We start from the raw sequence: 27,207 nt of genomic DNA, 5'->3' as shown, positions 1-27,207 counted from the left end.
GATAGTTTAACGTGAAATAGTGAATTCCTTTTTTTTTTTCCTTTTCGACTTACAATTCTTACAAATTCAGTAAATCGACAGTGGCTTATTGTACATATATGATAAGTATATTCTAAGTAGACTTACGTTCTACTTTGGCAAAAAACTTTTACAAATCTAAACCTCGGTATATTTCTTGGTGTATTGTTCTTTTTGTTTTTATTACATATGTATCCCTCCCCCCACCCCCCTATCCCCGATCATACACCTCTACGATATTCAATTTTTATCATAATTTTGTTTTAATTTTTCTTTTTCTTTTTCTTTCCTAAAAACGTTTGCATAAAATTCTGATCCTCGATTGGCAGCTTAAATACTTCGCAGCTTAGCGGTAAAATAATCTCAAAAAGGTTACAAAACTTTCAGTTCTCCCTATCGACCTTACTATGCATATATATATATATATATATACCTATAAAATACGCCAAAAAGGTGATATGCTTTCATTTTCTTTTTGCATATATATCTGACACGACGACTACGTCGATCTCTCGATGAATAGGCATCGTCGTCGATTGGCTCGTAGTTTTTTAAGGCGCCATATTTAGAACAAATACTAACATATCTTGGCAGTAATCGATGATTCGTTCTCTTTAGGAAAGTTATCCGTTCGCTTCGCGATATATCGTAAGAATAAGAGGTAAATGCATAAACTTGGAATGATACTGTTTCTTTTGTAAATTTGACTAAACGTCTAACCGTATTCAACACGCGTTTCCTGCTGCGCCGTGCATTCGAGATTGAGGATTTCATTATCGTACTTGTTTTTATTTACTTTCGTCTCCACTCTTTCTATCTTTCTTCGGACTCGTGGAAAAGAAGAAAAGAAACAAACGAACAGAATTCATTTGCTCGAAAGTCATTATTATCTCTGCAATCGATTTTTACAAACCTACGACGCTAATCGTTCTTCTTTTTCTTTTTCTTTTTCTTTTTCTTTCTTTCTTTCTTTCTTTCTTTCTTTCTTTCTTATGTTATCCTCGATCTCTGGAATATGATATATTTCAAGGTAGAAAGGCAGAAAATATTTCAACGTGATTCCCTTTTTTCTTTCTTTTTGGGCTCTCGCAGTTTTGTCTTTCTTTCTCTCCTCTTTTCTCGCTCCTATGTTTATTTCTTCTTCTTCACCGGTTCATCGGCTATTCAATAAAGAAGATCACCGGTCGTCTCGGAACCCCATGCATTACCATCTTGAGCAGGTTTCAAGTAGTCGACCTCGCTCGCGTTTTGCCCTTGCTGCTGTTGCTGCTGCTGCTGCTGCTGTTGTTGATCGTTGCCATTCGTGTTGTTCGTAGTTAAGCTTGTACCCGTTGTTAACGTAGCCCTGGTGACACCTAATTCGAAGCCCTCAGATGCCAAATCCACTTTGCTCGGTGTATAGCTCGCCAAACCACCACCTCCTAAAAAAAATAGGTAAACGTGTGAAAAGATCGAAATAAACGTAAGTGTATTTCGAACAAACGATCGTTTTTATAATACATAACAATTTTACAATTTATTCAATTGATTCTAACAGCAAATGTCTATATATATATATATATATAGATATAAATCTAATTTTTTACGGAGATTTACAACATGATGTTTTATCATAAAAAAAAAAAGTACGAGAACTATCGAGACGATTAAATAACAAACTGTGATTGTTAATTGCTATATAAAATACACATAAATATCTATATATATACCTACATATATATGTAGATATGTTTCAATAAAGCAAGATGAGGAATAGTTAGGTAAGTCATTGTTGTTAACTATGAAAATTACCGAGAAGCGACGGGATGCTCGTCGTCGAACCGGTCGCGGACGTTTTATTGCTGATCTGCGTAGATTGCTCTCCGGAAGCAGAGGTTTCACCATCCACGATGCTGCCCTCGCCCTCCAGCATAGAGGCCTCGCTTGGATATTCGAAGGTACGCGTCGCCATATCATCAAATTGTATTCGATGCTGAAACGAACACGGATATATTAGTATAAAACGATCTTATAGTAATTTGAATGACGTTTAATTAAGTCAATCGAACACATCAATGAATTTCGATTAATTTCCAATTGATCATTTAACACGTCGAATACCTCAAAAACCACTTATGGCTCATATTCAGTCTTTCTATTCAGGCGATTTTAATTATTTTAATTGTGCAACATGATCATGAAATACTTCATAATATTCATCGGTTAATGTACAATTTTCATGTATAATGCAATTATCATAACGTGAGTCATCGATGGGTCATGTGGCATTTCCGGCTTACAAGAGAGCTCATATCTACTATTATCTTCAAGTTATCAATCGTCTTCTTATTTTCAATTATTGTTTCTTGTTGCTATACGACGTCAGTCTCATAATTCTTTCACATAAGATATAAATAACAAATAAGGAGAGCAAAAATGATATCAATCAGTTATCTGGTTTCAACATATACAATAAAAGTTTATATAAATTGTGCTTTCTCAATAAACAATATGAAATTACAAGAAAAAAAATTTTCAAGCGATATATATGTATATATGACGAGTAATTTTGAAATCTAACGTTTAAGAAACATTGCGATTGTAATAGATATTCTGAGAAAAATCAATTTTAAGTAATAGCTATAAATATAACTACTGGTATACGTAATCAATGAGGAAGAAATTGGTGTATTGTAAAAATACAAACGTTTTGTGAAGATCGTCCAGATAAATCTCATTTTTGCTTATCTTGTTCTAATACTAAACATCATTTTATATCATTTATATTTTAGTTTTATATCTGTAAAATAATATAAAGGTATTATGTATATAAATATCATAATATAAAAAATTAATTAAATTAATGTAATAAAACTATAATAAAACTATAACTAGAGAGACAAATTAAGAATGTTATCATAAAATTATATATAAAATTTTATATATAAATTACCCTTCATATATGACAAAATTAATCAAATTAATAATACGTTTTATGCTGATCTATTTTACATAGCTTTATGAATATCATAACTATGTTTTTTAATCGTTCGCGATGAATGCAATAATGTGAACCCATAAAATGCCCACGCGACTTCAATAGAAAATCACCGTGAAAATAAATCGGCATTCAACATATTGATTCTAGGACTGATTAAATTATTAATTAAATATGCAAATGTGTTCCTTCTTTTTTTTTTTTAAATTTATTTAGATCGTGTTTTTCGTAAAAATCTTCGAAAAAGCAATGTCTAATATTTCATATTGATCCATCGAAATTTGTTAACAATATTTTTTAACGTACTGACGTTAAGAAAAAGACTCAACTTGCTTCGTATGGATTATAAAAAAGAATGAAAAGTAATTACAAAACAAACAAAAGCAACGGCATTAACACAGACTGGCGTGGAATAACAGTAACCGGTCACACTCGTTGATTTTTCGAGCGCAGAAGTGAGAAGACATTGGTGTTCTGAGAATTTTTTTTTCGATAAGGTCGTACAAAAGATCAGAAAGAACATTTCGGATTTGTTTTCTTATTAACAAATCAAAAGTGATAAGTAAGAACAGCTTTTTATCTCGATAAATTCGATCACAATCTAAAATGATCTATCTTCATTTACTATCACGAATACAAACCGGGTTTTGTTATATAGATACGGCAATAACAGTATCTATCTACAATTATTTCAACTACGACTTGACTGCTTGCTTTAGTTAATTATATCTACGCCTTGAACGTTCTCTTTTCTTATAATATTTTGCGAATAATTGATGTTAAAAATTATGATGAATCAATTAACGTTCACGTATCCGGGATTCAAAATGTATAATTTATTTTTAGGTATAGTCTATACCTAAAATATAGTGATATATAATATTATACTTGAAATATGAAACACTTGAAGGTGAACAATTGAATTTATCACGTAGCTTATGCGTATGTATTATTGATATGATAACTATAATCTGTTGTTTGTAATTTCTCAAAAATTGGAACTTTTGAAAATTGATGAATGTATAATTGTTCTTTATGATTCGATGGAAAGTTTAGGCTATTTAACTCGTGGAAATATTAGCTATAAAAAAGGCTATAAGACTTTAAACGAGTGAAAGAGAAAGAGAAAGAGAGAGAGAAAAGAGGAAATTGTGAAGTTGGTCACACTAGAGATGCACATAGATGACACGACGTTAGCATGCTTTCTACAGATCTAGCGACCTGAGTTTCGGAATTCGGCCGCAGAAAAAAAATTTTATTTCGTAAATTCCAGCTGTCCTCGGTCTTCTATCGCTCAAATTGTATCTTAAGGACATTCTTGAACTTTCCCAAATGATCGACGATCCAGTATTTTAATCTTAGCCGTTCGTTATGTTTACTGGGAGAATATAGTAATTAAAATATGAAATCATTAAAAAAAAAATATATATCTAATTAAGATTAATTTCGTAATGAGCTATTCGTATACGAAAAATAAAATTTAAAACAATTAGAACGTTAAGTACTTTTCGAGATACATAGCCGTACACTTAATTTGAATTAAGCCTGTCTAAATATTAATGCTGTCATAATATATGTTTCTAGAAACTCTTATGAAAGTAGAAATAGTTATGAATTATGCTCATAAACATTTGTAAAATTGTAGTGAAAACGATTTTAAAACAAAAAAAAAAAGAGAGAGAGAGAAAAGGGGTAAGTGATGGCTAATCGTAAGTTACTACCTACTTTCTTTTTGCTAACACGTGAAAATGGCATTGTCAATAAGCTAGATGAGGCTATTGGTCATTGACAAACATTAATATGGAAAGTTCCCATTCTCTGATGCTCCTTTTACATCATGTTTCGTACGATGGATGACAAATCGTTTCTCTAACGAAAGTGCACATAATATAAATGTTTGGCTTGTGAATTGTTTAACTTCGTTCACAAGACGCATACAGGAGATATAACGAGTATGTATAACACATACTCTTTGCAACGTGACGAATGTGTTACGTGACTTCGTCGCATCGTTCGACATAAGAACAACTTAATACGAATTGAAGTTAGGTACTTCGTAAGAATTCTTATGAGTATTCACGATTATCTAATATCTAACTTCGATGTAGAAAAAAAGAATCACGATAAAAAATTATTGATTTTGTTTTTCTAATATTCTATATTCTGTCTCTCCAAATTATTTCAACGACATCTGATAATAAAAGTTACACATATATTTTATAAATATTTAAGTACCTGATTTCTGATCCACTTTAATATTTAATTATTAGATTGTTAGATTATTTAGATCGTTTGATAGATAAGAATTTTGCACAATTTATCTTTCTCGGAATTATCGAAAAGTGATTAAAAAATACATCCGCCTTTTATATAAGGGAAAAGTCCAACAGTTGTTATTCAGCAAAGAAACGAGTAGAACGAGTTAGCGGAGACAAATTCGCAGTCGAAACGACTGAATCGCAAAGCTTAAGCCGGAGATACTTCGAGCGTCTGCTTTTATTAGGACATAACGGATGCGTCTACATCCAGTTTTTATCATAGCAGCCGACCTTTACGTACTCGTATATAACACCGTAATAGTAAAATGAGATACGTACTACTGTTATAGCAGTCACGGCTTGTTACCAAAAACGATCGATGCAAGGATGTATTTTTTTTTTTTTTTTTTTTTTTCTAACAAATCTTTACTCTTTCTTTCTCATTCTTATTCATCATTTATCTTAATGGAATTATCGATGATAAGGATCATTTATTTCTTAAGTATCTTATTTTTAAAAACAATCGATGTTGAAACTTATTTATTTAAAAAATTTCCAATTATTTAAGACGTTACTGTAAGAAGTATAAATATCGGTCGTTGATTACACGACAGTACGTAAAAGTTCAAAGTTAAATTAAGAATTAGGTGTTATTATTAAATGTATACAAAAAAAAAAAAAAAAGGTTATAATAGGTTTGATCAGGAATGTAATATTATGTAAGTGCACATGGAAGAAAACGACAATAAATCTTCTTATGTCAAACTTTGTTCTTCTGAGATCACGATCTTACGATTACAAACATGTAATATCTTATCTGTGCAACGTTAATAAGTGTACACATTCGGTTTCTTCTTTCCATTGTCCATGAAAACAGAGTGGAGAGCAAAGTGAGAGAAAGAGAGCGAGGAAGATAACAATTTCCTTTCTCGCAGAGATAAAGTTTTGCGTCGCTGAATTCAGGCAAAGCTTTGGCCAACGTTAATTGTCATTATTCTTTATTTTTTATTTATATATATATATAAAGAAAAAAAAGTCTAACAAAAAGTGCAAATTTTCAACAGACAGTTCCGTCTTGTCCTTTTGCAACGTGTGAGAATTCTCGCGAAATGACAAACCGGGTTAGGGAGACAACAAACGGTTATTTGTTTAAATACCGTGAATAAGGCCGACGGTGAGTGCTTATCGATGTAACGACCGGCTAGAATCACAAAACCACAATTGCCACTCCGGTTACCGCGAACGAAAGTTGAAACTTTTCTTTCAAGAATCAAGCACTTACTCGTTACACAAAAATTGACTACCCGTCTCATTATTTATTTTTTCTTTTTCCTATTTTCAACGATTATATATCTTAACGTATGATGCACGAATTTTACAACATACCAATAACCGATGTTACTACCATCTTACTAGTGACGTTACGTCCTACTTTTTATATGGAAAGTTAATTCGAGCGATGATCAAACGTAAAATTTCGGTAATTCTCGCTGTATTGGTTACAGTAAATTAATTTTTAGAAAGTGGATTTAAGTTAATAACAAAAACAAATAGTTAGACTATTCCTCGAATAATTATTAAATCTACAGAAAGTATTCAAACAGATCGATATTTAAGAAAGATTCATTCGTCTATTTATTGCAATATTGTATCGAACGGATAAATTTTATATACCTGTCGGATATTTAATAATCGTTTCGACTCGTTAGAAACGCGTTGTCACGATCGAATAAGACTATTAGTACCGTTATTACGTGAATCCTATACACTTCATACATATGTATGTACTTACACGCATGCTACGCGTCTCTACGCATTTCTCTGATTTGCATACACGTGAGACGACCTAGCCGTAAGCAATGCATAACAGTAATGACTAGAAAAAAGAGAAAATAGACATGATAAAGAGAAGGAATAAAGATGCGAGAGAGAAGCGATTACATCTTGATACACATGTACATATGTACGTACAGGTGCATAACCGACTGCTATGCACCAGTGCATTCTCTCGTACATTGTCGAAACACGTTACTCACGAAGAGAATTATTTTTAGATCATTTTGTAGAATTTATTGCAATCACGTTCTTTGTCTTCTCAATTTCATGTGTAACTTTTGCAACGTTCTTCTTACTGTACAAAAAAGAAAAAAAAAAAAACGAGAGAAAACAGAAAAAGAAAAAAAAACACAAGAAAAAAGTGATCGTTTGCTCATTCGAAGATTTGCTTATTACGGGAAACAAAAGTAGGTCGATGAAATTGTAGAACAACTGATCACAGTAATAAAAATTTAGGAACACGCAATCGTTCTCATTTTTAAACGAACGAGGTAAAAGTAAATACTTTTTTGGTTATCCGAATGAACTGATGGTGTATTTTGTAATGGGAAAAAGAAGAAGGAAAAAAAATATTCATTATAATTTTGATTTTTGAAGCGTTAAAGAATAATAATATACGAGTAATTTCTAATAGTCAATGTAGATCCTAAATCGTCATAGTAACACGCGTAATATTAATGTACGTTGAATTCAACGGGAAAAATTGTACTTTGTTTCAAATTCCGACGATTATCAAGCCTAGTGGTAACGATAATGATGCGTTAGAAACACGAAGAGAACAATACTATCTTTTGTCAACGGGAAACGACGATTATGCAATGTTCATTCGCCATTGCCATAATTATTTCGTTATATTCTTCTAGCACGAACCTTTGTCTCCCGTTCGTTCTAATTTTTTTCTAATATTATCACGATGTCTTTCTCAAAACGAGTTAAATGTTACAAAAAGAAAAGAAAAAAAAAAAAAGAAAAGACAAGAAAAACAAAAAGAACTTGTCACAAAAAAGAAACTCTAATATGTTATACAAGTCGCGAATAGCAGCTTGTAAGATAAGTCTACAATGACAAGCAACGTAAATACGATTCGAGTCGTGACAATGTTATTAGTTAATATTTTACGAGTCATATACAATGTGATATATGAAAATAATTTTGCACAATTTCGATAAATATTAAAATATTTTGCGCAATAATAGAACATGAACGAAGATAAGAAGATAGAAAGTAAAAAGGATTTCAATGTAAGATCGAACGAAAATAAAAAAAGATACAAACAAGCTCAAAAAATGTCAGTCGGTCGAGTATTCGATGTCACTCGGTGTTAAATTCAGAAACCACAGCCTTGAGAAGCTCGAAATGTACATATATGTAAACATATCAGTGAAGGTGTATCAATAAATGACGCGTTTCATGATCCTTCACGCGTACACATTATCGAGGGATTATATACGTAATAATATTTGTATATAAGGTATTGGTAAAAGTGTTATACTGAATATAATTGTAAATGATAAAAGAACAGAGAAGGTATTTAACATTCGTGTGAATAATAATAGACATAATACGGCTTATAAATCAAATTCAATTTATAAGCTAACATTCCGTCAAATTAATCTAATCTAATCATATGTTTCACCAAATGTTTATCAAAAAAAATTTGTTTGAATAGACGGTATTTTATCAATAAACCGTGAAATGTGAACTTTTACTTTTTTGAAACTCCCCGTATGATCATTCTCGAGTACATCTTGTTACGTTACGTTGGCAAACAGAACGTTGACACTTTTTTTTCCAATCGTCACGACAGGAATTGCTAATTATGTGCTCGCGATGTCGTTACGCTAATGACGAATAATATATCGTACGAATTATCGTTGTTCGCCAACGAATAACCTTGACAAATATATTACGAGAGTTTGCGATTCGTCTTGTTACGAAATATCGTGAGCGATTCGAGGTAAACGCACGCTCACTTTTCGTTACGAAGCATTACATGCTTCGTTATACGCTCTCGCCGATGTTTATGGTTTATTTTTTTTTTTTTTTCTATTGTAGCAAACGTCAGTTATTCTGATATGAGCCGGTGATTACGAAAGTAGCTACATGTGTGGCTTAAATCACCCACACGCGCACATTTTTTTTTATTATTTAATATAAATCGATGTAACACAAAATAAATGATTAGTTAATATTTATAAATTTATTTTTTAATATTTATAAATTTTTAATTTAAATCGCTTTCATAATTGTTGGTACATATGTAATTTTGCAATCACTTTCCTGGTTTCTAGCGAACCTTTTCACTCTATCCTATAGAACTAGATCTAGTCGAGATAGGCGAAGGTTTATTGTCCGATGTCTTAGCTTCGAGCTACGCATATCACCGATAAAACGATTGTTCCCGAGGTGAAACTTACCTATGATAATATAAGACGCACGATGCTAATGCGCAAAGTGGATCGTAAAACACGAATTATCTACTATACGTTGGCGTATAGACCACTCTCTTTATTTCTCGGAGGAAAAAAGAGGAAAAAGAAGAAAAAGAAAAAAGGGGAACCCACTCACTATGCCGCTACTTGTTCCAACATGTGCAATTTTGTATCGTTAAAACGTAATAATATCTTCTCTGACAAGAAGCATTACGTTCGTGCACTTATAATGGTCACTGTAAATAAATTGAGAAAAAGAGAGAGGGAAAAGAGAAAAAGAGAAAGAGAAACGATCGTTTTCGATGTTTTATTAGAAAATCGTTTGATTTTACGTTCAATAAATCTATCTTTTCTCTTTCTTTTCTTTTCTACGATGTTACCGGCAAATGTTATTAGAAAATTATGTACAAGCAAGCATAACCCGTTTTTATCTTTCTCTTAGGCGCAACGCGAGCTTCCTTAAACGTCGAGAACGTAAAATTGACGCCATTTTCTTCGATGTATCAAGCCAACTTTCTAATCCTTTCAGAAAAATACAAATTTTTATACATGTACGTACAGCTTTCGTGTACGACAATGATAAAGCGAGTTCTTGTTATCTTTAAATTGGACAATATGGTAAAAGAGAAAAAATAATCAGAGACAGAGACAGAGAGAGAGAGAGATACAGATAGAGATAAAGAGAGAGAGATACCATGACGAACAAGTTATCGATACGTTCCCATCAATTTTATACATAGGCTATCGTGATCGGTGAAGGAAATCGAGCGAAAATAAGATCCTTCAAGGAACCATTGATCCAGCAAATATAGATTCAAAAGTAGCAAAAGAAAGAGAAACACGGAACTATGGATAGAATGAGAACAAAGGATTACTATCGTCGACGTTTGTACAACGAAGAAAACCGATCGCAGATCGTTTTGTAATAAAAGACAAGAGATTGTTTTATAATAAAAGATATCTTCTTACCATATTCTTTCTGCTTTTTCTCTTTTATTATCTATCTTTAACGTGTATCTTATATTATTGATTTGTTATCGACTATGAAAAAAAAAAGAAAAAAAAAAAAAAGAAAAGAAAAGAAAGAAAAAGAAAGAACGAATATTTTGTATCCAAGTGACAATATCTAAATTTTCCTGCGAACTAGAGAATAGATTTTTTTGGATTAATTAAAGCTCACCTTGTGATTTCTTGGTGTTCTCGATAGATTGCTCCGACCATTGATAAGAATATTGTCATTGAGAAAGGATACATCGCAAGGTGACGGTGGTCCACCCGAAAGTTCCCATTCGGAATCGTCGGTCGTTGAAGCATCCAAAGTTGCGTCGAGCACTATGATGCCACCATCTCCAACCTGAAAAAAAGGAAGAAAGGAAATCAGAACGAGAGACGCTTGGAATCCGGTGAGGCGACTCTCGAGTCAACTCAGAGGTTTTGTATTACGATATAATATATATATATATATATAGAGTTCCGTCACCAGTTTCATGGTTGCTTTTTATGGAAAGTTCTTATTGTTAATTAAATATCAACTGATCGATTTTTCTTTTATTAAATAATGAATGATCGATTGTTTTTTTTTTGTATGCAGTTCTAGGATGTAATTAAATATGCTGATAATGAAAAAGCGCAGATCGATTCTTTTTATTAAGTGAAAGAAAATTAATTTCTTATTTTTCTTTACACATATGTATTATATATATATATATATATATATATATATATATATGTATGTGTATTTATTTTTTATACTATTCGCTAAATATATTTAATTAATATTAAAATATTACTGTTAACAAGATCATCGATTAAACAATATACATAATATATATGTATATAGAAAAATTCAGCATATATATAATTTATAATCGAGCATGAAAGTAAAGGAGAATATATAATAATTGCGTGACCGTTCACATTAATAGCATTATTGCGAAACTTGAATTGAATTTTATTATCGATAACTTACATTATCAAATGATTATCTAATTTTTTCCGTAAATGGATTAAATATATTCTACCAGTGTTCTAATCGCACGACTTCGCGTGTTACTTTTATCCACTTTGCAAACATTGACACGTATCGCTGACGATAATGAAAAGTTTAATCTCGAGTATGATTTCTTATAACTTTCTCTCTAAAAAAAAAGAAAAAAAAAAAAAGAAAAAACAAGAAGAAAAAAAATTCAATGATTTCATTTGAGTGAAAGAAAAAGAGAGAGACTCAGCGATTTCGATTTTTCGATGAATGGAACATCCTGTCGAGTCAAAAAAAGAACGATCTTCGAAAGGCTGCACGCAAACGAAGCCTTAAACGTTCTTTCAAAGGTTCTTTTCTTCCATTGAAAAGAAGAAACCGAAAAAGAATATTCGCGTAATTTCACTAATAGATGCCGTGAGAGTCCTACGAGCTCGTGTAGCATCGCGTCGGCCATGATACTCTCGATTTTATACTTTCCTTTCTTCGGAACGGAAACGGTTATGATGTTTTACGTGATGACTCGCTTGATTCTTTGCTCGTCAAAAATTTCTTTCGAATGACATTAAATTTTGTTCATATAAAGTATACCCTTTATTCGACCTTTTTTCTAATTTTATCCCCAACTGAAAATTAAATTTTATGTGATATAAATTAATACGAAATGTTTAATTTTGCAATTATTAAAAAAAAAATTAATTTTTTTAACTATTTTTAATCAATTCTGAATTCGTTTCTGACGTTTCAATACGGTCATAAGTTTTTCTTTTTTTTTTTTTTTTGTACATAAATACTCCACACTCGGTTTTCTTTATAATAAAGCAAAGCAGGAAGAGTTTCTCTTCGATTCGAAAGTGTCGGCAGAAAAGCATGGATCTTAACGGCGCTTATGTGAAATCGATCGAATCACCGAGGCGCATACCGTCATGACGAGGACGTTATCGATTTCCGGTCCACTTCCGGAGTCGTTCGAACCAGAAATCGCACGAGAATTTCGTTTCGAAAGCGATCCTTCCGTTCCGTTTCGTCTATAATTCAACGTAAATTCTTCAATTATTCCAGAGAATATTTGGTTTTGTTGATACAGTATCGTTTCGGAAAGAGTACAAAAAATGGTTCCTCGTCACGCGTCGTAACACTGAGAACTACGTTAACGGACGAGCAACGATGGAGGTCGTATTCGAGCTAGCAACGTAACATCTGCGCTGAAACTCAGTTCAAGGATGCAAATACAATATGTGTGGTACCAAAAATAAGTAAACATATGTTTCTGATAAGAGAATTTTTTTTTTCTAGAACTTGAAATAAGCTATTATACCAACGATAATAGCCAATGTCAAGGCAAAGACTCTCTATTGTTTCTCATGTATTATTCGCAAATTTGTCTTGTTTATTAACTTAACATTATTACACCGAATTCATTAGAACACGATTTAAGAGTTAGAAAAATAAATAAACATTTTTAATCTTTAATTTACATTTTGTTGAAATGTATTTTATATCAAATGTATTTTAAAGCATATTTTTTAATTTATTAATACCTGCTTAACATTCGCGTATTATTTTTAAAATTAATACGATAAAATGTCTAAAAAATATTTAACGAATGAAGAGAGAGGAAAAATAATTAAAGTAAAAAATGAAGGATATATATACCGAAAAATTACTATCTTTTTTAATAAAACGCCGCTAGCCATTTTTTAAATAGTTGATACTTATAAAACTGATGAAAGAATTTCAACTGTACCAAAATAATAGTTAATAAAAAAAACATATAAATAAAAAATATAAAAATAATTATAAAAAATACATAAATAAAAAATATTTTTAAAATTGAACGGAATTTTACCGCCTCCATTTTAAAAAGATATCATCTAAACCGATGAATCTATGATTATTAGATTAAAAAATATTACTATGAACGAGCGTATATCTGAAGAAAACAAAATAAATATTCATTTCAACGATGTGCTAAACCAATATAAAGCAAAAATTGTTATCAAATATTTACGAGAGAGTGTAATAAAAATTTTAGAATGAGAACTTTACAAATCCTCAATCTTTCACCAATAGAAAACATATGGGCTATTGTAATGCGGGTATACGTGGGTGTTTTGTAATGCAAATATACTTTTAAACATATTAAGATTAAAAAATTTGACATCACACATATATATATACGCACAAAAAGTTCTTTGATACAAACTGAAGTTGAACCTCTTTACATTCGTTTTTACATCAATATCGAATTGTATTAAATTTGTCGATAATTTCAAAAAAATTCTATTGATCCTAAACAATGTTATTAAGTATTTTTTAAAGAACGTAAGAATACTTTGAAAAGTAATCGTATGAATAATTATAATATGAAGAAAAAACAAAAAATGTTGAGGTATCAAGTGAAAAACATAAGTGTGAAGATAATGTAACGATATAGGAAAAGAGTTCTCGAAGGAGAGATAGTTAAAGGAGCGGCAATGAACCTGAGTATAGGGTCCCTGACTTCATGAGAAATTCCCAGGATGTTTCTTTCCATTATTCCGAGCGTAAGGAGGTATCACTCTGTTGTAGGTAGACCTTGAACCCTCGGAGAGTCCAACAACGAAGACATTTGCTTAACGATCGCATGTGAATATATATCTGAACAAATACATGTCCTCTTACACATTTTTCTGTTCCTTTCTATCTTTTACGTTTATATAAACACATACGTTGGTATAACTAAACGTAGGAATATATAAAAAAAAAAAAAAAAATTGCTACTACGAATTTACATACTCGTGCATCATACAACGTGGATATTATGTAAATATAAAAGATTTTTAAATAATTATTCAGTCCATTCTCTTTTTTCCCTTCCTCCACTTCTCCACCCCTTTTTCTTGAATGATACTTAATTTCGAATATCTAATTGTGAGGTAAACCATTCAAACAATCAAACGATCTTACTTTTGAATTGATTGATCACTAATCTTTCAAACTACCTTACAATCTCCTTTTCATTTCTGTTTCTTGCACAAAGTAATCAGTAGAACGATTAACGTTCAGAATTGAGTTTCTTAGCCATACTACTATGAAATTAAGAAATGATGTTTCACGAAGAACATATATACTTTTATGACGAACAAATAAACGAAATGTTATTTTTTCATTGAAAATGACGATTACACAGATTAGATAATTGTATAGATTATTAACATACTTATGGTTACTTTATATATCCTCGTAACTTAGGAGAAAGGTAACTAATAAAAATAATGTTTTTCTCGATTCTCATTAATGTGATTGAACAAAAAATTATTGAATACTCGATTGAGTATCGAAGAAGATGGATACGTTTTTATGTTTCTAGAAATACATCTGTATCTATAATCCATCAAATTAATAGCTTTCACAAACATCTTTAATTGATGTATAATAGATGATCGTCGATTGGCTTTATACAAAATAGAAAAGTTCAAATCTCCAAAGAGACAGAGAGAGAGAGAAAGAGAGAGAGAGAGATCGTTGACTGCTCGAAGCTCTTCCTGGATCGCGACCGGTTCCACGTATGCAGGAAACGTCTATTTGTGTCATCTCGAGCGTCGAAGCGACGCGAATGCGAAATACTCGGAGGGAAGCCTACCGTATCGAGATCGCTCTTCCCCTCGTTCAAAAATATAATCGCAATCCCCGGTAAACTTCTACGATTCAAGGATTTCAGAGATTATCGTTATCGAAAATATATAACGTTCGATAATATTTTTTTTTTCTTTTTTTTCTTTTTAAATTTAACATTTATTTTCAGACGTGAGATAGTTTCAAGTACTTACTTGATAAGAATCGATTGATACACACAACACGTGTCTCTGAATTGTATCGCGATACAAAGTATTTCTTACAGAAATCTGTCATGTTAACAATTTATTGATCGGCCATTATATACGAGAAATAATGGCTTTCGCATCGAATATATTCGTAATTGAATTGAAATTCTTATTAAAAGAAATATTAAAATTAATTTACTTCAGAAATCAATGGTAAATCAAATTGAATTAATTTAAATTAATTATAAAAATTATAATTAATATATAAAAAGTTAAGCAAATACTGAACACCGTAATAAATAATATAATAATGACTTACACAATTTTATACATATAATAATTACATAAATTGCATAGATATACGAACACGAGTATACTTGTGACGATCAACAGTATATTAATGTAATAATAACATAGATTCGAAATAAATATATTTCAATGGAAAAAGAGTTAAATTCATTAATCATAAATTTTACAATTAACACGATATTTGCAATTTCTTGGGAAATCTTTGGCGAAGGTTACGAGGAAGAAAAATAAGGGGAAAAAAGAAAGAAAAGAAAAGAAAAGAATAAAAAATTTCTGTCGTCTGCCCCACATACCAAAAATTGCAAGCAGCTGATAGGCTTGTGAAAGGATCGTTGGAACGTAATATTCCTTAGAAGGCCGAGTTAAGGAGCGAGGCTGAAAGGCGCTAACGGATCTCCATCGGCTTATCTCTTTCTCTCTTTCTCTTTCTCTCTCTCTCTCTCACTCTCTCTTCACTTGGTTTAGCCGTTGCTCTAGGACAACCATATACGTGGATTCCGCGTAATATTCGCTGGAATGTCACCGACGAGGGCACACTACTTACTCTTTCGTAGCTTTTTCCATGTTTCATATCACCGTTCCTGTAATCTTTATTGGTTTTAATCCTAACTATTTTTTCGTTATTTATTTTACGTCGTCATCAATGGTTTGTCCTAACTTTTCTTTGTCGTTTAATTTCATTCCTTTATTCAGTGGTGTGCAAACTATTTATACTTGCGATCCAACTTCTTAAACAAAAATTCTACGTATGATAATTTTTCTTTGTTTTTTTTTTACTAATATAATTGAATAAGTTGTAAAGATAGTAATGTGAATCGAGCCCATTGCGAATATAGCAAGTTCGAAAACGTGTACTGTGATTATAATTTTTTGTTGCTATATATGAATATATGTCGAAAGCATAAGCTAAAAATTCACCGAACGTATATACGAGAGTTTCAACGATCGATTGCTTTCGCTGAACATATACATATGTGTGTATGTGTGTGTGTGTGTGTGTGTGTTAATTGTTTGTAAAAAGATTAAAAGTAAATACAAATTTTTGTTATGCATAAAATTGATGAAACTTTCGCTAATCATAATACGCGCGACAATGATTCAATTTATCGTTTTCATCGTTATTATAATACTAGTATCGATATAAAAAAAAAATGTATAAACAAATTAAAAGTAAGGATTTAATGAATATGTAATTGAAATATAGTTTATACTACTACATAAGTACAAAATGAATTTTAAAACAAAATGTTATTTAAAAGACAACGAAATAAATAAGCAACGAATTGAGAACAATCTTTTATGGTTCCTGCCTCGCTCTCTCGCTCCAATGATTTTGTAAGCCAGTGCTCATTCGTAGATCCAACGAAAAATGGAACCAACCTCTTTACCTTCGTCGGTCATTATTCGCGGTCACCACACGATAACGTTTTTATGATCATTAGATTTCGAGGGAGATATTTTGAACGAAAATTAATACGACTTTATTTTAGTACGAAAAAAAAAAAAAAACCCGAAAAAAGTGAAAGAAATTGATAAAGATAGAAAAATCGATAACGAATCTAAATAAGATTTTTATCCGAAACTAACACAAATTGAATAAGCCACGATTAAAATGTTTAATTATTTTTATAAAAATATAGAACACGAATGAATTTTCATTTACACGATAAATAAATGATAACAAATACTATCTGATAAATAAATGATAATAAATATTATCCGAGTATCGTCAAAGATTGATCGAGGTAACAATCAAGCGAGTCGATAAAATTACATTAAGTCGAATGAAATAAAAAGAAAGAAAAAACACGAATTTAAAGACAACAGTTCAGATCCTTTCATGTTTCATGCAGAAACGTTGTATCGCATTCCAGCTTGGATCGAAACGACGATCTCGATCGTCAAGAAATACTTAGCAATAGTGGAATACCGTAACGGTTATCGAGAGAAATTGGGTCAAGGATTTCTTCTCTGCGCGTAAATTCAATTACCATAGCCAGAACCACGAGGGAGTCCACCGTAGATCTCTTCGAAATACGTGAAACTCCCCCATGTGTGTATTATAAAGATTAAGACCGAGATTCTATCGAAAGTCCTCTATAGACATATGTATCGCATACATATGTAAATGCATATATACATTATCTTATTCGCTTATGAATTATACAGAAGAAAATATTTTTTATTTCATTTACGAATATCTCTGAATTTGTCAATAACTAAAAAGAGAGAGAGAGAGAGAGAAAGAGAGAAACGATTTTTTAATTAAACATTTAAATTTAGAACAATTACGAGATCGAAGAATAGGAGAAAAAAAATTGTTCGTAATTGACGCATATGGTACGATACCATATATCGGAGTACGTTCTTTCTTTCCATTGCCAGTTCTTAATTTTCAATCGATAACGCACCAGCAGGTGACTCATCGCTAGACGATGATGCACACGACACGCGACGCCACAAGAGGCGTTTCATTTGAGACACATCCTTTTTTTTTTTTTTTTTTAATTTGAAAGAGTTGTATATGCATTTATAATATATAAATAAAGTAACATTATTATCTATGAATATATATATATATTAAATATCTATAATTAATTCTTTCTTTATTAAAGGTGGCCGTAGTCACCCTAACAAATTCTACTTGAATTAATAATTCTAGGTGAACGTAATATATCTTGATATCTTTGTGATAATCAACGCTCTTCTCTGAGATATATATATATTTATTTAATTCGTTCTATATAAAATTATAATTTGAATAAGAAATAAATAATTTGCATATTGCAAGTTATCAGATGTTACTCTCTGCGGTAAAGTGTTTTAACTTCGTACTTCGTCGTAACGTACGAATAAAAATGAAATTTAGTTTTCAATTCTACTTATAAAAACAAGAAAAAAATTGTGTCTATATATGTGTGAGATATTTTTATAAAATATATACATATATATATATATATATATATATATATTTTGTCAAGGCTAAACTTGGTAATTGTAATGATAATAGAGTTGAAAAAAGAAAGAAGTATAACCGATGATAATGCGACAGTCGTGGAAAGACTTTCGTAATTTCCTGCAGTTTTCACAACAACAAACCTGCTGCGTAATAATAATAACACGTTCGGTAGAATAAAATCGAAATCGAGTTTCGTTCCTAACAGAAGAAAAAGTGTGGCTCGCGAACGTACTCTCGATATTCTCGCGCTTCCTTTCCTTTTTCTGGTTAAGATATATTTCTACTTAGACTTAATATGTCAACTTTTAAAAACGATTAACACGCCACGAAACTTCAATGAGAACATCAATAACGAAAAAAAAAAAAAAAAAAAAGAAATACATCACTTATTTTTATTACAAATGTATCACTTGTTTCACTTTTGTAAAAATTTACAAATAAGACTTTTAAATAAAAATGCCAGAAACACTTTTTTTTCTTTAAAGAATATCAAAGAATTCGACAAAATACATTCGTTATCGTTTGTATAAAATTTAGATCATTCGTAAGATTCATCTGAAACGAAGTAACATAATTTTGACGAAAAATTATATATTTAAACGAATCTTTCGAGCAAGTAAAAAAACAAGCATATGTATGTGCAGTGCTATCCTTTCGAAGTTCCTTCTCCTACCAAACTCCACCTTCCCTACTATTGTAAGAAGGAAGAAACTGCGTCTAATGGTCTACTTTCACTGACGGCGCTTAAAAACTGTTATGAAGGCGTCCGTTTACGAGCTCGATGTCGGGGAAAAAAATAATGGAAAAAGGAAAAGATGGGTTAGAAGGGAGAGGAAAAGAGGATATGAGCTCTTATCGAGCAACGCCATCGAAACAGGACGCGACGGTAATATTAGCAACAATAATACAACGACGACGAGTCAAATCCGGATAAAGTTAGCTGACAGTGAACGTCAGTGGGTTTCAATCATCGGTGTCATCGCTTCCATTTAACTCCTTTCGACTTCCTAATTAAGTTTTTTTCTTTTTCTTTTTCTTTTTTTTTTTTTTTATTTCTTTTTATCGTACCCGGCCAACTTGATAAATTATTATAGTACATCCTTCTGAAGATACAGCCGAGGGAAAAAATTGCAAAAGAAAAGAGATTTTACAGATTAGTACATAACACACGCGCGCGCGTAAACACTATCATAATTAAATTTTTTTTCTATTTTCAACTTTGCAAGTAAAATTTGTATATATAATTGCAAGTAAAAAAATATACGGATAGGTTTATCACAAGAAGCATTCGTTTTAATTTCAAGACGATAGAAGGATACATAAACGAAACGATAAACGTCGACTACTTTCACTTTTGGATTGTCTGTTATTAATTAAGGGTAAAATATTCTCAACGAATATACTGCCTCTCTCTTTCTTTATTTCTATTTCTCTCTCTCTCTCTCTCTCTCTCTCTTTCTCAACGTATCGTGACAGCACAAGATTTTGATGAGAGACACGACCAATTCTATACCTACGCACGAGAGTTTAATGCACGCGATTGCATAATTATTATGGAGTTGAGAAGGTTAATTAACGCGCTGCTCGCCGGGATAAATAAGATGTAATCTCGCGTTGTTTAAGTAAAAACATGCTAATACACGTCTTTTTACCAATGCAAAAATCTCGATTTGTCTCTTGACGATAACAGCCAATCACATTGAATAATAGTCATGCGGTTTCCGCACTTCCATCTATGTTTCTAGTTTTCCTTCTAACTCGAACGATAATATAACGATTTATTTTCGTTGACTACGTTTAAATTCGTTTTAATTGTTATGTATAATAATTTTTAAATGAACCGATTTTTTTTAACTTATTTTTTTTTTTTTCATATCTTGATATATTGATACTTGATTACTACGTTTTGTTTTTCATCTATTTCGTGAAATTTTTAATGGAATATTCATTCTTCATCGTAATATTTAAAAAAGAAAAAAGAAAAGAAAAAATACATTAATTTCGTTGTGAAAAAACTTTATAAAGAGAAGAAACTAAAAAGAGAAATAAATTTTCATCGAGTCTGTATTCCCTTGAAATTACAACTCTCTAATTCACAACGAGTTGTCGAGAGAAAAGAAACAACGAAGAAGTGAACCCACAAGTGTTCACATGGCACATAACAGAAGGACGTATACCAATGATAAATAACAACGTAAACTTCTCCCTTTACAATTTTTACATTAAACTTGTCAACGAAAACGTTAAAAATCGAAAGCACTTCTTCCAATATCAAAAACGCACAACTATGGATATATCGAAAAATGCCGTTTACAAATCTTTAAAATAATCATATATCAAGAAAAACTATTATTATATACTTACGATTAAAAAAATTAATAAAAAATAAAAATTAAAAAATAAAACAAAAATATGTTTAAAAATGAACGTTTCTATTCTTTTTATTTTTGTTTATATTTAAAAAAAAAAAAGTAATTACGTGTGAGATAAAAGATCTATCTATAAGAAATAATTCCAGAAGTATCATAAAGATTTCATTTGTCGTTATTATCATCGTATATACTATTAATATCTCTTCTACGCCTTTCTTTGCCTCACTTGAGTTTACACTTACATCAAATATCGCAAATAACTATATTGAAAATCTATCATGTTCATTTTTTAAAATTTTCATTTTTTTTGCCCGGATAATTCATATCGTATGATACAAACGATTGATTAAAAAAAAAGAAAAAAAATGATTGCCATCAATAATCTGTACGAAGTTTAAATAAAGCTTGTCTCATGCAACGATAACTAAAAATATCGAGTTATAATCCTATGCATTGAAAGAAACGTTCTATTCGAGTTCCAGCTATAAAAGATCAGAATTTCCTCACTCACTGAGCACGCTTGAAAGAACTTTACCTGCCTGTCTATCTGCCTGCTTGACCTTGCAAAGATACAAAGGATTTCAAAACGACGTAAGTATATATGCGAGCCCGACAAAATCCTTTTTGTTATAAGATATATATATATATATATATATATATATATATATATATATATATATATATAAAGTATAACGTACGGAGCAGCTGTTAGAGTAAGTTACGTTTCGGTAATTTTTCTGAATCAACGTCAACTGACAAAGCTATTTATATCTACCGATAAAACCATCAAATTCTACATGCGCCATGTAGAATTTTTCAACGAAATTGCTTTTTTTATCAGCAGATGCAGTATTATTGATTGACGTCGATTCGATAAAATTATATATATATATAAGAAAGCAAAAATTATTTTCACGAGTTTTCACTTACTATGTAAAATATTCAGTTTCATTTCTCTGAACTTAGTTATTTTACTTAGTTTATTGTGTTTTTGCCGAATTTGATTGTATATGCCGATTATTTCTTCATTTTTATTTAAATATATTTTTAACGACCAGATCACCATTTTCGTTATACTTTACCTTTTTTTTTTAACGATTCAATAAATGTTAAAAAAAAAAAAAAAAACATTTTATCATTATAGAACCGGCGTTGTAAATTAAAAACAATGTGAATCGTTCTGGTCTCGATGCGTGTTCTAGTTTTTGGTTCGTTAAACGGTCGTGTCTTGGGCGGCTGATGGGTTTTCTTCCGGAATTTGATTCGATCAGAGGAAGACCCGTTAGGTCGATTAGATAAGGCAGAATTTCGATAATAAATGTCGATGGAGAAAAGGAGTTATATCGTATGAAATTGTTGGAAAAGTTTGTAGCGATTTTTAGTACAAAATCGAAGGTAAAATGTATAGATAAATAATTTTGTTTTTTCCTAATATTATTTAATATTTCATATACGCCAAATTTGCTAATTCGATTTAAATTTTAAGAATATTTATATAAAAAATTATTGAAGATCGCTAAGAAACCTTCATACTCTTGATTTTTAATTAAAAAAAAATCACAATATAAATCGCCTCGCAACAGATTATTTAATACGAGTAAGTGAGATTATCTTCATCGATTAATCAACTAACGTATATTTTTAGAAAAAAAAAAATAAAAAAATAAAAAAAACATCTTCGTTTAAGAATAACAATACTCTTGAACTTTGCATCGTTTCATTCAACTTTCAATGTAACTTAAGTTTAAGGAAGAAGGAAAGTGTTTTGATTATATGTGATACTCGTGTATGAATGTATATACTGTCAATAATGTCAATTTATGTTGCTATAATACAATTATTTTTGATTTTTAAAAAGATTTTTATGTAACTATTGTTTCTAGAAGCAAAAATAAACATAAAATAAACATAAAATAAATATAAAATAAATGTTAACACAAAATATACATAATAATTTGGTACAATTTATTAATTAAAAAACGTTCCTTTGAAACCTAAAAGGAAAAAAAATTAATTAAAAAAATAATTAAAAAATAGTAATAATAAAAAATGTGTTATCACGCGATAAGTAGAAATTAATCATAAAATTGATCGACTTTTATCTAATCGCAAAACAAACGAATCGTACATTCGATCCTCTTTGAATGCATTTGTTTATTTTTATGCCTCGATTGAAAGAAGAAAAGACATTGAACGTTCGATGCAACATATAAACACGATGCACGTTGTATTATGACTTGAATTTATCTAGAGAGGTATTTGCTCTTTCCGGAAAGAACATTTACAAGTATTTAAAACGTAGTCTGATCACATTGGAAATGGAGAATGCACGACATGACAAGTCGTGCCTTGAATCTTGATTCGATTTGTTTCAAATTCTTCGTGCATTAGTCACAACGAATTAAAGCGAGTCGTTCGTGATCTACAATCGAAGAAGAAAGTGAAAATATCCTGTGGTCTTATTATAATTATTAATTCACATAACGATCGTCGAAACATCGTGACATCAAAACTTCGACTTAAATGAATCTCATAGTCAAAAAGTTTATACAATACTATCTAAATATTCGTACGAATATAATGAATATTTTCTGTAAAAAAACGGATACTTAAAAAAGATCTTGTACATCTAATATTCAAAATCTATTGCTTCCAAAAAAGTTGTTTTTAAAAATTACAATATAGAAGAGAAAAAAAAATACGATATAGAAGAGAATTAGAATATCGAAAATTAAACAATTCATGACAATACAGTCATATTTCCGATTATAGAAATATTTCTTTTGTTTTCAAAGATAAGAAAATTTTTGTGATGCAATATTGTAATTTATAAATTAAAATACTTAACGTAATGAATAGCATATTATGCAAGTTTGTTCTTAAAAGTTATCTATCATTTGACAAATATTTAAAGTTCAAACGTTGAATGATTCAAATTTAAAACTTATTTGCTTTCTATCAACTTATTTGAAATTCTAAATGTACAAAGATAAAGAAAAAGAATTATACAAACCTTTGGCTTCTCACGTTTCCTTTTGATAATAAGGCCATCGTTCTCTATATAATCAGGAACGTCCTTCCTGTTGCTAAAATTGAAGACCATTGTGTTGTTCTGTTGATTCCAAGGTTTGGCATCCCAAAGACCACCACCACCACCACCACCACCAGCACCAGCACCAGCACCAGTACCAGCACCAGCACCAACGGTGGAAGTCGACTTCTTAGTTGGCTGTATCTCATCAGCACTCTTCAAACTAACTACAACCTTTGTAGGTTGTTCTATACTTTTAACGCGATTTATAAGATTCTTCTCTAATTCTCGATTGCTTAAATTCTGTTGAGGAAGTTGGGTTTTGGTAGACACAAGTGGTCTTATGATACCAATTTGCTTTTGAGGTGGAGACGATTCACTTTTTGGACATCTTATCGTTTTAGATTCGTTACCCTGAGAATAGGACGTTGTGGTAGAACTGATTAAGCTAGCAGACTTAGGAGGTTTGTTATCAGCCTTCTTCTCTTCAATCTCACCATTGTCCCCATTCTTCTTCTTGTCATCTTTATCTAAAGCCAATCTCTCGCGAAGAAGTTTCGAAGCTATTTCCTGATCCCGAAGAATTCCAACAAAGGATTCATTACTTTTTATATCACAGCTACTAGCCTTTGATATACTTGTTGCTCTTTCCTCGACTTTTCGCCCATTTTGTTTCACACCTGGTAAATAATTCTTCTCCCTGCTGTTGGACTCATCGTTGAACCTGAAACACATTGTTGTACCGGCTTTACCAATATTATCTAAAGCCGAGGAAGAAATTGTTTTCGGCCCATCCTGTATATCTTTATTCTTCTCTTCTTCTTCTTCTTCTTCCTCTTCTTCTTCTTCATCTTGATCCACTACTTCTTCTACTACTTCCGGTTCTAGTCTAAGCTCATCAATAGAAAGATCCTTCGAAATGGACGACTCGTTGCTTTCATTTTTTTTAGGACTCGGCAACCTCTGTCTCGTAGACAAGATCATTTCTTTTTCCATCTGCCTGGTATGTGTTTGCACGAGCTTACCAGTTTCTGTGATCTCTTTAGCCTGGCTAGGTTTACGAATTGGACTGGAACTCTGAAGTAACGGAATATTGACATCCTTGATAGGCGAAGACGGACTCTGAGCAGCTGGAGAAGAGATCCTAGGTGACAGCAGCGGAGTCAAAGGCGGAGACTTAATACCTATCTCAAGAGTACCAACTTTAGACCTATTTTGAGGTTCTGGACTCGGTGCTGGAGAAAACCTGAGCTTATTAAAGGTAGGCTCTGGCGAAGGTGACGGCGAATGAGACTTTTCAATCTGCTGAAACTTGCTCACTACAGAAGAAACTGATTGTACTATAGGATCGGTAATAACACCATCGAAATGGAACTCCTCATCTTTTTCTATGAGTTCGGCCGTTGGTTTTTGAGGTAAGACGATCTTCTTCGGTGACGAGGAACCAGTAGTATTTGTCCTAGCATTACCATTGACAAAGGGTTTAGGCTGTAGCGGCGGTTTAGGTAGTACCTTCTTTTGATTCTGAGCTTTGAAAGTATCGTTGATCGTCTTGAAGGTCGCTACCTTAGCAGCGACCTCTCCTTTAGGCTTCAACTTTTTCGCCGATCCTTCGAATATGCGCATCGTCGTCTTGACTAGATCGGGAGGAGGCCGTTCGGTTTCTGCCAAAACTGGCTTGATTCTTTTCGGCTTGTTTGCCGCCTTGGGCCGGTCTATCTCGCTCAGTCGACTCTCTATCTTAACGGTGCTCCTGTCGACGAGAACGATGTGATCGTTAATCGGATCCTGTCTCGACGTGATCCTCATGTTAGGATTCGTCTTAGCGAGACCGGAATCATCGATCGAGGACGAACTGGCATTGTACCTGACGAGAGTTTCGACGCTTCTAGCTCTCTTCATCGTTTCGTTACCACGATTAGCATTGCGATACCTATCGCCGCCGGTTTTGCTTGTTTGCCCGGCCACGTTTCTCTTAGCGTACTTCCTACCGGAAACGGTAGTCGCATTCTTTTCGTTCGTCGGTTCGTCCTCTCGATCGAGTAGATCTTCCAGACTAGCAGCGCGTCGAAAACGTTGAACGGTCGCCCGACTCTTGTTCGTTTCCCTAAGAGCGAGATTGAGATATTTGCTTTTAAGTTTATTCACGATACCAGGACCGTATTGTAGTTCCTCGGAACTGTCGCTCTCGGCGTCGGCTTCGTTCGTCCTCATGCCGACGGTGTTGACGCCGCTCGTCGCGTTACCACTAAGTTCTTCGACGAATACGTTGTCGCGCGTTCTCCTCGTCCCGAGAACGTTATCTTCGATCTCGTAATCATCTCCACCGTGCTCCATCTTTCGTTCCATGTCCGTGGATCTGATCGAAGCACCACTAGCACCACTACCGTTTACATCCTCCGAATCGGAGCAAAGTGAGAGATCCGCCTCGAGACGCATGTTGCGCGCCACTGAGCCAATTTCGCAGCTATTACCGCCGTGGAGAAGGGTGGCGCCACTAGCGAGCCCCCTGCCGACAAGCGCGGCCATTATAGTAGGGGTAGGGAGGCCGCCCATGCCGCCCCCAGTACCACTAACACTACCACTAGCAGCATCAGCAAAGACGATAGTAGCAGACTCGTTACTGCCATTACCGAACTTTTCTTCCTCGCACGTTGTCGTTACTGTCGTCGTTTTCGTCGATGATGCGTCTCGTTGTTCCTGACGACAAACTATCGCAACGTCCTCGCGACTCTCCGTCGACGAGAGTTTTGCGCTCGCTCCGTTGCTCGATAGAACTTTGTTTTGTTGTCTCCGTCGTTGTATCAGATCCCTTTTCCATTGAGGCACGTTATTATTACCGGCACCATTCGACTCGCCGCCGGCCGACGCGTTGCCGGCGGTAGCCATCTTGAACGACACGCGTTCTCGAACGCGCTCGCGACAGACCTCTCCCTCTCTCCCTCTCTCTCTCTCTCTCTCTCTCAAAGTTTACAAACTCACTTTCGCACCGCGACAACGATGGGATTACGAATCTAGAAACACGAGCTGATTTTTCTCCCTCTCGTCTCTCCACCGCTGTTAAAACTGCTGCTGGTGCCGATGCTGCTGCTATTGCTGTTGCCGCTGCATCGACGAGAAGCGAGCCAATTGCGCGACCGGATTCACCGCTCCCTGAGACAACGCCCGCGAATCGGAGCCTCGCGATCACTGGATAATCGATCGCTTTCGTGGAAAGGCTCCACTTTCGCC

General features: G+C 32.6%; 1 protein-coding gene across 1 annotated transcript; it reads right to left on the bottom strand.

Annotated features, from left to right (window-relative positions):
- Positions 1 to 1,042: 1,042 nt before the first annotated feature.
- Positions 1,043 to 27,144, bottom strand: LOC122629644. Its single transcript, XM_043813307.1, has 4 exons — positions 23,959 to 27,144; positions 10,702 to 10,875; positions 1,810 to 1,990; positions 1,043 to 1,439 (listed from the first exon to the last, which is right to left on the bottom strand). Exons 1-4 carry the CDS (start codon positions 26,863 to 26,865, stop codon positions 1,183 to 1,185), a joined length of 3,519 nt encoding a protein of 1,172 aa, XP_043669242.1. The 5' UTR covers positions 26,866 to 27,144; the 3' UTR covers positions 1,043 to 1,182.
- Positions 27,145 to 27,207: the final 63 nt, after the last annotated feature.

The sequence above is a fragment of the Vespula pensylvanica genome, chromosome 5 (assembly GCF_014466175.1).
Source record: "Vespula pensylvanica isolate Volc-1 chromosome 5, ASM1446617v1, whole genome shotgun sequence".
NCBI classification, from domain to species: domain Eukaryota; kingdom Metazoa; phylum Arthropoda; class Insecta; order Hymenoptera; family Vespidae; genus Vespula; species Vespula pensylvanica.
The sequence above is the reverse complement of the archived record's forward strand: the minus strand, read 5'-3'. Positions and strand labels throughout refer to the sequence as shown.

Bases quoted from the DNA above. Each gene is read 5' to 3' on its own strand.
- LOC122629644 (XM_043813307.1), bottom strand. From the start codon at position 26,865: ATGGCTACCGCCGGCAACGCGTCGGCCGGCGGCGAGTCGAATGGTGCC. The intron at 10,876-23,958 runs GTTTGTATAATT...CCTTTTTTTCAG, and splicing joins GGAAACGTGAGAAGCCAAAG to GTTGGAGATGGTGGCATCAT. The intron at 1,440-1,809 runs GTAATTTTCATA...TATTTTTTTTAG, and splicing joins GAGCATCCCGTCGCTTCTCG to GAGGTGGTGGTTTGGCGAGC.